The sequence below is a fragment of the Gouania willdenowi genome, unplaced genomic scaffold (assembly GCF_900634775.1).
Source record: "Gouania willdenowi unplaced genomic scaffold, fGouWil2.1 scaffold_32_arrow_ctg1, whole genome shotgun sequence".
Taxonomy (NCBI): Eukaryota; Metazoa; Chordata; class Actinopteri; order Blenniiformes; family Gobiesocidae; genus Gouania; species Gouania willdenowi.
In genome coordinates, this window is record NW_021145091.1 from 726,621 (window position 1) to 741,033 (window position 14,413).

At 35.5% G+C, this 14,413-nt stretch overlaps 2 protein-coding genes and 1 long non-coding RNA gene across 8 annotated transcripts in view; all 3 read right to left on the bottom strand.

Annotated features, from left to right (window-relative positions):
* LOC114459559 (NACHT, LRR and PYD domains-containing protein 3-like) overlaps positions 1-14,413 on the bottom strand; it is a 629,510-nt gene that overhangs the window by 285,064 nt on the left and 330,033 nt on the right. The window lies entirely within an intron of this gene.
* The window catches only part of LOC114459576 (uncharacterized), a 264,387-nt gene that overhangs the window by 118,502 nt on the left and 131,472 nt on the right, over positions 1-14,413 (bottom strand). The gene's annotated exons all lie outside the window — the stretch shown is intronic.
* Positions 4,374-13,287, bottom strand: LOC114459571 (protein canopy 4-like). 6 transcript variants are annotated; one of them, XR_003673403.1, is made up of 7 exons: positions 13,226-13,249; positions 11,137-11,240; positions 8,488-8,551; positions 7,275-7,401; positions 7,068-7,164; positions 4,959-5,079; positions 4,730-4,814 (listed from the first exon to the last, which is right to left on the bottom strand). XR_003673403.1 is itself a non-coding variant. In XM_028441780.1 (2 exons), exons 1-2 carry the CDS (start codon positions 5,013-5,015, stop codon positions 4,629-4,631), a joined length of 243 nt encoding a protein of 80 aa, XP_028297581.1. In that variant the 5' UTR covers positions 5,016-5,079; the 3' UTR covers positions 4,374-4,628. The 6 variants fall into 6 exon arrangements, 1 of the variants encoding a protein (XP_028297581.1); XR_003673402.1 differs by lacking the exon at positions 11,137-11,240 and having other exon boundaries at positions 13,226-13,286; XR_003673405.1 differs by lacking the exon at positions 11,137-11,240 and having other exon boundaries at positions 7,275-7,393; positions 13,226-13,281.

Sequence of the window (14,413 nt, forward strand, 5' to 3'; positions counted from 1 at the left end):
GTTGTGCCTGAGCACTTTATCTGTTGCACCGTGGGAAGTAAGAAACGTCTTCTCGATTCCCTTGTATGTTTGTGCATGCAAAAGAATTGACAATAAAGCTGACTTTGACTTTGACTACTAATGAATGTTGTTTCTGAGAACATTTATCTTTAAAATCACAATGATTGTAAATATTACCATTGTCATCCATTAAATGTATTATTGTCCCTTTTCAATCCAATCTTTAAAGAATAAAGTTTTCCTCTTGTATAAAATACAGCTGTTATTCCAGATTGTAGCTTTATGTGGACTGAAGTGGTGCTTCTAAAGCATTTTATAATATAATAACACCTGCATATGATCATGTGATCACTTAAAGGATGAAAATCACAAGATGTTTGAATGTTTTTTACATGATGATCTTTTTAATGACGTCCTTTCTGTTGCAGACAAGGAGAGCTGAGGTAAAGGTAGCACTGCCTTGGGCCACAGTGTTTTAAGTGGGAGCCCCCTGCCTCTGTCATCATCAACATCTGTGATAAACACCTACAACATGAGACATGTCCCCAGATAAATGATGGACAGTTGTTGATATGAAATATTGACTAATAAATGTATTTTGTCAAAACTCTTGTTAGTTTTCATTTGTAATTTGTGGTTGATTAAAACTAGCATTAGGAGGCCACAGTGCAGGGAGAGCTGCTGGTATGGAGGTGATGACATCATTCTGAAGGTAGAAATCAACGTTAAAACAGGACAAAGTCATGTTAAAAAAGGACATGTTTTTCTTCCCAGAACTTATCGTGTCACTAAAATCTCACTCTTATCATTTTCTGAAACTTGGCAGCCTGTGAATACTGGTGGATTTATTTAATAAATATCAGCAGGAAGACCATTCTGGATGATCAAACCTCCATGGAGGTTCAGAGAGGGATTTGAAAGTGAAGGAGCCACTGGGAGAATGTAGAAAGTTCTTCTGGTCTAGACCTCATCATTTCCTCGTCTCCACAGACAACAGACAGAATAAAGCTCAGTCAGCATTAGACGATGTGATGTAAACTTTCACTGTCATTTATTGAAGTGTATATAATGATTATTTAATATTCTGTAAACCTTGAGTTTTTTTTCTTTTTTTCATTTCTAGATGTTTCTCATTGTTTCAATGAATGACAGATTTTAAGAAGGTAGACATGAGATTTTTCAAGGACAGATTGTAATAAGACATGATAAAGGGGAGTGACTTCAGTCTTCAAGTATTTGTTATAAAGAAATAAATTTAACACTAGCATGACCAGAGAGGTGTCATTTGACACCTATACCTTTAAAGTCCAAGCTGGTGTCAGATGGCGGGTGTGAACAACTCAGCTTGTGACCATTGTTATGTTACTGAGGCCACTACTCCCCCCTCAGCTAGGGTGGGGGGGTGGCTGGGTAGGTTTCAGGACACAAAGACCTTTTGTATTCTCCTTTGTGTTTCCCACACAGCAGCTACATAGAAGTTGCAACTTATATTTCAACTTTTGCGACAGAAAGTAGTAAGTAGTAATAGTGAGACGTCAACACAGTTTGTTTGCATTCTTGGCGAAATTTATTTAATAGAGATTTTGTGAACATTTATGGCACTGCCACACCTCCTTTATGCATTTGCCACATGCAAACTTGTCACAATACATACAACGCTTGGTGGCACGGTTTTTCCTGCAGCAACACTTCACCTGGCACAATGCCCTTTTCCCCACATCAGGTGTGGGTGGTTATTGCTGAAGGTTTTGCTCATTCACCTCCTTGGCTGCCATTAGAGACCGGGCAAGCTCATTTGCAAGCTCCAGCAAGAAGTCCACCCTTCTCTCCTTGACCCCAGTGCATGCCTGATAAAGCACATGTGCGTTCAGCGCTGCAATGTCAATCATGTTGTAAAACACAGCGACTGGCCAACGCCGTGTTCCTGAACGCACAGTGTACTTTCGAACCATCTGGTCCATGACGTCCACACTGCATTTCATGCTGTTGTAGTTGGTGACTGTGTTCGGCTTTTTTTTTCGAGTAACCTCAGTGTCCACCACGCTGTGCACGCTACTGAGGAGGCAGACAGTCTTCTTTCGTTTGGGCACATAAACAGTCAGTGTGGCACCGGAGGTTGAAAACACTTGTGTGCTGAATTCCTCACGGGCCAAATTCTTTTTAGCTGAATCTGGAAGCTCCCGGCGAATCTTATTGACTGTGCCAAGGAGGGTGGTCTTCCAGCTGTGCAGTCGACGTGCTAGTGACAATGAAGTGAAAAAATTGTCGGTTGTAACAGTTCTTCCTTTGTCCATAAACGGTTCCATAAGCTTCATCACCACATTTTCAGACAATCTCTCCTCAGGTGGACGACTGGGGTCTTTGCCAAGATATGGGATGATTTTCCACACATACTTGGATTTAAGGTCACATGCCACCCAGAACTTGATACCAAACTTGTCCGGCTTCGTTGCAATGTATTGCAAGAAACAGCAGCGAGTCTTAGTTGGAAAAAGTTGCTCATTTATGGTGATGTGCCTGCCTGGGTTGTACGAAGTGATGCAGTTGGCAACAAAAGACCCCCAAACGTCAGAGATTGCAGCAAACAGTCCTTTTCACACTCGGAAATCTCGCTTTACCATAAATAGCAACAATACATTTTATTTATAAGCACTTTTCAAAAACAATAAAGGTAAAGAGTGAATACTGTTTTTCTTTTTCTAATTTTATTTATTGTGGTTTATTAATTGATCACAACACACATGGCTCATATTAATTTGGCCATTCTTATCCAATAATTCCATATAATATTATTTGGATTAACAAACATCTACCTGGGACAGGGGTCTGCAACCTGCGGCTCTGGAGCCTCATGTGGCTCTTTCACTCTTTTGCAATGGCTCCCTATAGCTTTGAAAAAATATTAAAATAATGAAATATTTCTTACAGACGGTATTGATGATTAATGACATTAAGTTCAAATAAAATTATGGAAAAACAAAGTTAACCTGAAAATAAATCACATTGTGCAATAACTCTGCCACCTTCTTACTTCACCTCCTGTAACTTCTACAGCTTCCCTAGTAAGACAACTAAACCAACAAAAACACTATTCTGGAAGAAATTAGAGATTTTCATTGTGTGGGGACAGATTTATTTAACTGTGAACATGCCGGCTTAAGGTACACGCTTGATAAATTGCAAGAAATTAGCAAATCAAGGTATATTTCCTAGCCCTTCAAATCCAATAATTCATGAAATTATTCAATATTATTTTAACTGTATAAAAATTTATACACCGAATTGTCTTCATTGAGAAGGTATTTTATTCGGCTCCAGAAGGACTTTAATCCAAGTGAGATTTGACAAAATGGCTCCTTTGAGAGTAAAGGTTGCAGACCCCTGACCTGGGAGAAACTGGTTTCTCAACACTGGCCATCATTTACACCAACCCCCAAAGTTTGTCACTGCCCAGCTGCACATTCCGATCGAATGGGTGCATTTACATAAGAGAGGTGGCCCACTGAGTTGCAAATCAGTGTCATTTGGCGGCCTCTGGGCAGGGCAACAGGAGTAAGAAAACCTTGGGCATGCTAGTGTTAAACCTTATGGACAATAACAACTTATTTATTTACTATATTATATTTTGCCGTTACAAAGTAGATTCACAAAAACATTGAGTACTTTGAGTATGTTGAGGTCAGTCCAAATGTCCTCTTTTTTAAAAGTCAAAATATGCTAACTGCTCCAGTTCTCTCTCAGGATGGACTTTCAGGACTTCTGTTACTTCTTCACAGACGTGGTGGTTTGTCGCCTGGTGAAAAAACTCAGCTGTGGCTGCGCCGTCACTGGAAAGAAACCCAGTGCTTTGGAGAGTGGACTCCAGCTCCCAGAGACCCTGGAGCAGCTCCAGGGGCCACCCGTCACATGACCTGTGCACTCAGTGTGGATAATAAAACAAACCAACACTGTGGGGACACAGCAGCGAGGGGAACAGGAAGGAAGCTCGCCTCAGAGAGAGTCAACTGGGAGGAGCTTAAACTGGTTTAAAACTTACAAATTAGAGCAGCCAAAACAGACAGAAAAAGTGGTAAAAAGGTTTCAAAGTTTCAATATTGGAACAATTGGTTTAAACTGGCAAATGATGGGCATGACAAATCATGAATGTGGTTAAATTGAAGAAAAAAAAAATAATAAGCATAAAATATGGTGAAAAGAGGTTAAAAGTGACAATAATGGTCAACATATGCAACATTAGGTGGTAAAAATGGGGAAAGGGTTTATAAGTGCTGAAAACGTCTTGAAAAGTGGAAAAAAATGTACAGAAAAGACATTGAAATTTGATGAAGAAGTGTCAGAAATGGGAGCAATGTAGCAAAAATGCATTAAAAGAAGCAAAACTATGGCAAGAAAAAGTGATGAAAACGGGTTAAAATATGGTGAGTTTGGTGTAGTTGCAGAAAAAGTGTAAAAATATAAGCAAAAATGGGCTCAAATTGTTCAGAAAATATTCTGTCGACCACTTCCCAGTGTCTCGGTTGAGAACCCCTGGTATCTCAAGGGTTTTTCTGTCTTTTTTTTAAGTTGGTACATTTAGCATCTCCTGTGGTTCTAATCAGGAACTGCTGCACTAAGGAGACTTGGTAAGTTTAACTCTCAAATACGGTACTTTTTTGATTCCACTCTGCATTGTCTGCTCTTTCTTTATATTTGTCACCTTGCTCTGACGTCTTCAGGATGTGCTTCTCACACAGGAAGTTCTCCAGCCTCTGGTCCTGGTGATGGAAGTACCAGTCCTCCACTACGTCCTCGTACTGCTCCAGCATGGTCTCACACTGAACACACACCCACAACTGCATTAGTAAACACATGTTATTTAAACACTAAACTATTACCTATTATGAATGAATCTTGTGTTGATTTAACTTTTAACAAAAACAAATAAATGTCGTCTAAAAGTTTTAAATGATCAGGTCCACCTGTTTCTTCATGTCGGTGACCTCTGCAGACGGTTGGTCCCACAGCTCGTACGGCATTCCCAGGTCCACTTTCACTTATTACCCACCAGGTTTTTAGTGTGGTCATGGTCTGACTGGTTCCCTGTAGTCACACCAACAAAACACTGACTTCCTGCTTGGGTCACGTGATCAGCTTTAAAGGGATCGTCCACTTTTTTTTTTTTTACAAGTTTGGTCTAAAATGATTGAAATATACTATTAGAAGATCTATACCAAACAAAACTTATTATTATGCACCAAATTTATTTTATTAACTTTTAAAAATGGGACTATTTTACCGTTTAAGAACCTGTGTTCCACCATCTTGAAATCAGGTGATTGATGATGTCACACGGCCCCACTGCCTGTAAACATCCTATTGGAGTGAAGCATTCAGCCTGCTTTTAGATCATTGAGCAGCTTTTTCAAAAAATGCCAACTCATGCTGCTTTTAGTTTCTCTAAATCAGGGGTGAACAAAAATGGGGAGCCCACATGGACCATAAGAAAATAAAAAACCCATAATTAAACAAAAATGGATGAAAAAAAAAAGAAAGATACAATTAAAAGGAAGATATAAGTTGTACTGTGAGGAAACAAAATAAATACCAATAAAAAAGAAAACTATAATTAAACAAAAATCTATGTTTAAAATAATGAGTAAATACAATTAAAGGTAGATATAGTTGTAGTGACATGGATTATTCTGACTGCTTCTTTTTTAATTATTCATGTCATATAAAGATGTATGAGAACAGCATTAATGTCACTATATTTACCCTCAGGGATCAATGATTTACTGAATCTGATCAGGTTTATTGATTAAGTTTTGATCAAATTAATTTAAATTAACCTAATTTAAATAATCCTGATGACATCATTCCAGACCGTAATGATTAAACAAAAATAAATGTGCAAACATCACGTGTAAGAAGTGTTTTTTCACCACTAGAGGCTAGAATATTTTACAGTATCAGAAGTTATCAATAATCTGTGATGTTTCATACTCTACAATCTCTGGTATTGATGGTCTACAACAGAACAACTTTATCCAGATGTTCTGTAGCTCTGATGAGATGTTTAAACACTGAGCAGGTGAAGCTGATTAAAGCTGAGTCATGTTTTCACAGAGCACAGCAGCGTTACAAACAAACAGAGCTTTATAGACACATTAAAGTTAAACAGACACTGGTGTCTCTGATTTAGGAGTCAGTGATGATTTGTGTAGTTTTTTACCAGGTTAGACGGTGTTTGAAACAGACAAGGATGAGAGTGAGAAGAACATTTCCACATAAATAAACATCCTTTCCCTCACGGCAGGGCCAGATTAACACCGCTGTACCCTGGGCAACAATATTCAAGGGCCCCATCATCACGACCCCAGGATTACTATAATATGGCAAAAGAATAAATAAATTCCAGTAATATACATACATTTACTCACTGCACCAATATCTAACTGTCATCATGTGCATTATGACGTACAGATGTGCAAATGCTCATAGAAATACAAATGTACCACTATGTCATCTTATCAAAGCCCCTCACTCACATATGATGCTATGAAAATAAAACACATCAGCATCAGTTTAATCTGGCAAAACATAAACATCTGGAAACCTGACAATTTCTCTCAAAGAAATGCTGATCTGGCAAAATACACTGGAGTGAAAAAATGACCTATATTCAGTTTATGCTTCTTTATATGTTCTGTGTTTCTGATCTCCTTCTCCTTTTTTAGTTTCTGTTTAGTGCTCCCACTGAGCTGCCTCTACATGTTTGTATTTTTTAGTTGTGTAGATCAGTGGTTCCCAGACTTTTAGTGCCCATGGTACACCAACGAACAAGTATAAATCTGTAGCCACACCTATTGTGTAAAATAGCCTTTATAACACGTGTTATCACTCATATCATGTACAATATCTGTAAATATGCATAATTATTTATGAAAGCCAAATAAAAAAACAATAATTAAACAAATATGGTTTGGTTAGGCATAGATCTTCTAATAATTACATTTCAAAGGTTTTAGGCCAAACTTGTAAAACCAGTGGAGGATTGTTTAAAGGTAACAATGAGGCGGTGGACTGACCTTGGCGTAGCGTAGACTTCCAGGCCTCTATGCGTGAACGCTGTACTGCAGGATGCGTTCACAGATGTTGTCCACGGCCTCAGTCAAACGGGTCTCCCTAAACATCAACACACAGATCATCAACTACCCACGATGCAATGCTTTAAAATCCTAAGCATTCTAAAGCTATTTAAGGATAATTATGGTTGATGAGTGTGTTGTTCTTACAACGTGTACTATTTAATATTGCGTCTATTCTTGCCCGTGTCCAGCACCTCCCCCAACTCCAGCACCTCCTTGGACCGACCTGTCCTCTCCAGCGCCTCCTGCATCTCCACCGTCAAGAACTTACACACTAGAGGATGAAGAAGATCCATTAACAGCTGCTCTTTTTTCTTTGAACTTTATTAATAAATAGCTTTATCATTACTGTTCTAAAATAACATTTGTGATTGCAAACTTTATTTTTATGAGATTTGAAGAAAAGCCAAAATGTTTCTTTTTTAAAAGGTTACACTTTATTTCTATTTTTAATTGCCACAATAAGGGCATTCTGCAACTGCACCAAACTTGCCATATTTTAACCTATTCTCATCACTATTTCTTGCCATATTTTTTGCTCCTTTTAGTGCATTTTTTGCTACATTTCTGTCACTTCTCCAACAAATTTTTATTACCTTTTCTGCACATTTTTTCCACGTTGAAGACATTTTCAGCACTTATAAACCTTTTCCACCACTTTTTTCCACCTAATGTTGCATATGTTGACCCATTATTGTCACTTTTAACCTCTTTTCACCATATTTCATACTTATTTTGCCATTTTAACCACATTCACCATTTGTCATGCCTATTATTTGCCAGTTTAAACTCATTGTTCCAATATTGACAATTGAGTCATGTATTATTATTTTTTTTTAACCACTTTTTCCGTCCGTTTTTGGTCACTTTAATTTGCAACCCCCCCCTCTTTTCTTTTTTTCTTTTACTTTTCTCTAATTTGCAACTTTTAACAATTTTCTGTGTTTTTTTAAAATCCCATTTTACCACCTTTTCCACCGTTTTGTGGTCACTTTTTAATGCATTTTTATTTCTGATTAAAACAAGGATTTAAATTTTTAAGATGCGAATAATAATAGAACTTCCTGGATAACACTGGATATTATTTAAATAAATAAATAAATGTGGTTATCACAGACTCATTCATTTTACAATTAATAACAAGAAGAAGAAAAAAAGAAGTATTATATTTACTATCAACATCTTAGTGGCAGATACCATAGCACACCTTCAGAGGTGAGTGCATTCCCTGTTGCTTTATCAGTATAAATAGATTTTTATCATTATGTTTGGATATGATTATTACACATGTTATAAACACGTAATGACTCATTACTCTCTGTTGATACACAGTAGTAGAGCCTGATTAAAATAATCCTACCTTCACATTTGTTGATAAGTCTATCTCCTTCCTCCACACTGACTCCACTATAAAGACCAAACAGCTGTAAAACCATAAAAAGCTTCATTATTTACACTCATTATTTCATCCTAAACTCTGGGTGACGTCAGGAAGGTCTGGAAGACAACGGCCACATCGGCATGATCGGAGCATGCGCAGTGAAACGTTACAGGCATGGCTAGTCGAGCATCGATCAGAACAGGGAGCGAGAGAGGATGTTCAACAGGATTTAACTTAAACTTACACATATAAAACACACATACCGGTACATATCTACGCTTATACTTGTTTTTGAGTTGTTTACTATTCCCTGTTTTACTTTTGTTGTTCTTTTAGCTTTTGACGGTGTATTTATTGTTTTTTTCCCCTCATTTTGTTGTTTTTATTTATTTATTTTTTTGTGCTTTACATTACTTTCATTGTCTTGTTCTCCAAAAGTTTTTATTTGGCATTGTTTTTGGGTTATGTATTTTTAACCCTAACCCAGGCAGGTATCTGAGGGTATGATGTACTTAAATCCTCTCTTTATGGTCATGAACACGCTGCATGATAACTTTACAGAGAGAGCACACACGGAGAACATCTACACCCGGACTGACCGGAAACACTACATTACCCACACGTAAACAACCCGGTTATGCCGCCACCTCCCACAATGCAACACCTCTCTTAAAGAGACAGGCCGTGCCTGTAACACCTCTTATTAACTCCAGGTTATATTTTCAGTAATTATATTAATATTTTATAAATATATGATAATAATGGAATATTATTGCTGTCATTTTATTTGTTTTTAATTTACTCCGTTTTTCATCAGGAATTGAGGCCATTTTTGTTTTCACATAATTTTAATATTATTTAGGTGTTTATTTTAATGTTTTAGTGTTTTGTTAGTCTAACTCATTAATTTAATAAGTGTTTTTAGTTTGCTATATTCTACTTTAATTTGTAAAGTAATTTAAAAAAAAATGAAAATTCCCACATATGAATTAAAAATCTTTCAACTATCTATGCTTTTGCTATTCCAGGCCACACGAGGGCGCCAGAGCCCATTGCATTATTTTAATAAGTTTTAAAAAGTCTTTAAAGGTACACCACTCATAGGTCGCCAGTCCACCTCAGGGTTAACACACAAAGACACACATTCTTACATTCAATTTAAAGATTAAAACAGTTTTTTTTTTTTGTAATGTTTTTTCATCCCCATGGAGAAATTCAGTTTTCCATACATGAACAAAAAGAAACAGAGGAAAATAAATCTTGTATTATCTGTTCCTAATAACAACTTAAAAATGAAATCAATTAGATTCCACAACATTCCACCTTAACTCATCACCAGGTCACAAATCATAACAAAAACACCATCATTTCTCTTACAGTTCTACAGTTATATTCATGTGTTTCCAATTTTTTTTCATAACCTCTCAGAATTTTGTCTTTGTACATTTTCTTAAATTTGTAAAAACTTATACAACGTTTAAATTCCACAGTTTAACTCCATAAACAGACAGATTTCTGTTTTAATGATGTCCATACAAACATATTCCAGAAGTTATATTTTCTTCTATGGCAAACGTCATGTGCAACATTGTCTAGAAATTTTTTTTTGTTTAGCTTTCCACATAATAATCAGAATTTCTAATTCGACATGATCCTTAAATTTAAGTAGTTTATTATCCATAAATATATGATTGGTGTGCTCTCTGTGACCTTTCTTACTGATGATTCTAATGTGGTAATGATATATGTGTTACACCAGACTTCAGTACAATAACTGAAATATGAGAGAATCATCAAGGAATAAATCCTCCTCAACAAGCTGCAATCAAACACATCTCTAACTTTATATAAAATGACAATACTTTTGCTGACCTTTCTTTGTACATAATCAATATGAGCTTTCCAATTTAATTTTTCATCTAAAACAACACAGAGAAACTTAACTTCCTTGACTTTTAAAGGAAAAACGTAATGAACCCAACCCTACAATTTATGCACCATGGAAAAGATTACAGTCAGACTATGGTCGAAGTTAGGAAAATATGGGAGCCAATTTAGCCAAAAATGTAATGGGCCCTATATCACTGTAAACCCAAATAAGTTACTAGAACTCAAAAAATTTGAGCAATCGATTACCTCAATTTTTATTTTTTTTAAAAATTGATTAACTTCAAAGTCAAAATTTTCCAGAACTTAAAAGGTTGGATGACTGTCTACTTGTACTTTTTGATAATAGTTAAATTAAAGTGCTGTATGGATGAAGTTGAACGTTCGGGCTTACAGCGTAGACTCTTCTATTTAGATGTGTGTTATTTATTTATTCATTATTTTTGCTTGATGTACTGTATGATTTTTTTTGTGTGTTTACTTTTATTAATCTAATTTATTTGTATCTGTCCTGTCTTTATGTGCGGTGAAATGATGAAGATGAAGCAACAATTAAATGTAAAAAACAAACCCCTATTTTATGTAATTAAACATTTTAAAGAAGTTACCACACACACGTTAGTTTGGGTGTGGCCTCAGCTCCGCGGGCCCTGTACAGGGTTAACCTGGAACTGCACCTTTTTGTTCTGTTTAGCTGACTCGTCAGGTCCAACTTTCAGTTCTTACTTTGTCAATCGTTACCTTGTCTTTCTTTGTTTTTTTGTTAGTTTTGGGACATGGGATTTAGGGCTTTGTTGATAGCTCCTTTTTCCTCAGGAAACAGTGGAAACCCAGCAATCCTGGCACTGCATAAATAAAAACGTTAAAATTGTATATCCTGGTTTTCCCGTATCCTTTATAAATATGTTCATTCCTTTCGGGTCGTAACAGTGACCAACACATAAGACTGGTCTAAGCGCTAATGCTAACCACTTTATGAAAAGAAGAAACTATTTTAACTAGTTTAATTATAGTAAATCAGTGAGATATTTATCAACCATAACTTTATGTAACTCTATCAGATATAAAATAAACTGGATTCAGCAGCAATAAAAACACTGTTGTAGTTATTTTTGCTTTTCATGTGCTTTTTATTTGTTTCTAAAATAATCATTATAAATGAGGAAATAAATAGATGATATACAATATTACTAATGCAGTGATCCATATGTACAAACATGTTTCATAAAATATCAGCTCTATGAGTCAGCAGATATTGTAGCTTTTTATAATGAATAAATGTTATTAATGAAACACATTCTGGTGATGATTTATTCAGTTTAATTTGTGTTTGTAAGGAACCTGTTTACACTTTAAGTTGAGAATTGTTTTATTCATTTATTTATTGTTTTTATTTATCGTAATTTGACCCAAGCCAAATGTAAAAAAAATTGTAGCATTATAGAGCAAATAATTGTACGATTTATCATCCGATTAGTCAGTTAATCGTTTCAATAATCAATGACTAGTCGACTATTAAAATAGTCATTAGTTGCAGCCCTAGACTCTACACCATGGCACTAGCATTGAGATGCAGAAAGCACAAGTAACCAATAAATAATGTAAATACAGTACACTGACTAAAATGAAATATATATGATAAAATAACTAATAACTTTCATGTTTTTCATGATGTAGGCTGTCAATCACTGAGTTTCCTGGTTTTACTCCTTGGCCATGTTTGCACTTTTTTATTTATGTTCATTTATTTTACTTTGAAATGTGATCAGCAATGTCTTGTTTTAAGATTCACTAGGATTTAACTTCAGTGAAAACAATTGATATTATTTATTTTAATTGTATTTTTCTGTGTTTGTTAAACCGTATTTCAAAATTGTGCCTTTTTGTAAGACTCTACATTTAATTATCATTAATAAATGCTTATAATATCACATAAGTCATTATTTCACAATTCCTCTCAACTTTTAACATTTTTTTTTTTTTTTACAAAAACACGGTGGGCTTCACTACCCCCAGACTTAGCACATATTCTGGGGCAAACCCTGGGTCAGGACCCAAAAGTGGGTCGTGAACAGCTGGTCAAAATAAATAAATACTTAAGTTAATGTCTCTCATGTTGGACTTGTCTTTTATTTTGAAAGAAACTTTTCTTTTGATAGGCATGCTGTGAAATGCATGTTGCACAGGAAAATATATAGATTTATATTTTTAAAAATATTATATGTGTGTGTTGTCGACAGATATTTTTGAAAGACTAAATTTGGTTGGTTGAGTTCTAAAAAAAGTGGGTCGTGATTTAATGACTGTGGCAAAATGTGGGTCCCAGGGTGAGACCAGTTGAGAACCTGGTTTACAGGATAATAGATGAAATGACTATTAATTACAGTATTGGTTATTTACAAACTTTAAATAAAATATTAATAAAATAAAAAATAAATAAACAGTATTTTTGTTAATAGTTCTTCTGTAGTACTTAAGATAAAGTATCTTCTTAACTATATTTGCTGTAGTAAATAGAGAGCCCTAATAAAGACTGTCCACAGGGTTATTGGTGTTATTGTTGACGCTTCCTTTGGGGGTGTGACTTTGTAGACGGTCCCTGCCCACTCCTTAGCTCATTAACATAAAGTGTGTTTTTCTGTAGTTTGTTCTCTGTGTTCCACTGAGTACACACAGGTTGTTCCACCTTTACATCGTCACATATTGATAGAGAAATGTGAGTGTGAATGAAGTGGGTCACCAGTTAAACTAGTCTCCAGTGTGTGTGTAACAGCGGATGAATGTGGTGAGTGAGTGAGTGAATGAATGGAAACACACGGAGTGTTCTAACCTCTTCCTTCACAGAGCACACATCTGAAAACTCCTCCGTTTCTTCTTCTCCGCTTTTCTCCATCTTTGGAGCAAACATTCCGTCCCACACATGGTCGGGATGACGAAGCTCCTCCAGCACAGCTTTCCTCCTGCAGCCTTCATCATCATCATCATCACTGTCCGTCTTACTCATACTCAGCTTCACTTCCCTCAATAATATTTGTTCCTTTTCCTCTTCTTCTTCTAGTTTAACGGTAGTCATCATCCAGCTCTGTCCGTCCTCCATTTCACTGCTTTGTTCCTGACTCTAGCTGGTTGCCAGATACAACCGACGATTCCCCGCATGAAATATGTTGAATATCCACAGAAATGCCCCAAAAACCATCCGTTCATCATCCAAATAAAACATAAATATCACCTTTAACCAACGTTAAACTGTTTGATCACTAAGTTAGTTATTTTATAATCTCACAATCAGCGGGAAAATACTCAACCTGGCAACCACTCTCAACTTTTGCGCTGACGTCACAACCAGCGTTTTTTAGCAACTTAATTGACAAACCAGTCAGAATAAATGTGTTTAATGGTGATTTAAGAGTGAATAAAGTAGTTACAGCCTGAAGGATTTGGTCTGTGGATGATTTAATGGATTTCAGAGGAAATTTGTTGAGTATAAATTAATTTATGAATAAATTATTATTGGTTTGTTCTCAGAAACAATATATATTTTAGATTAATATTGTACGAGCAGTGAAAATAAAGTCACTGTGTAGATCACATTAAATCCAGAGTTGCTTTTGCCTTGTTTAAAAATAGAATTGTTATTTAAATTATTATTATTATATTATATTTTTTAAGGAAATTTCATTACCATAATGTTTTTCTTCTTCCTTTGAAAATAAATTCTTTTTACAAGTTATTAACTCTGATTTTAGTAAAAAATATTCTGATGATATATTTGTGTTTGCTGAAAGCTAAAGAAAGTCAATTTAAACTGTTAAATAATATCTACACATGTAATGATTTCTTACATCAAATGTTTATTAAATGAGATCCTTTATTCGTCCCACAAGAGGAAATTTACATTTCAGTTTCATCTCCGTCCAAGAAACATTAAAACACAATCACATAAAACATGGAGGACAGGAGGTATATTTATATTTATAGTAAGACAGTTGAGCTTTGTTTTGTTTTTGTTTTGTTTACA

What these genes read in the sequence shown, in the direction of transcription:
- LOC114459571 (XM_028441780.1), bottom strand. Translation starts at nt 5,015, where the DNA reads ATGCCGTACGAGCTGTGGGACCAACCGTCTGCAGAGGTCACCGACATG. An exon ending in TCACCGACATGAAGAAACAG is followed by an intron (nt 4,815 to 4,958) that starts GTGGACCTGATC and finishes GTGTGTGTTCAG; the next exon opens with TGTGAGACCATGCTGGAGCA.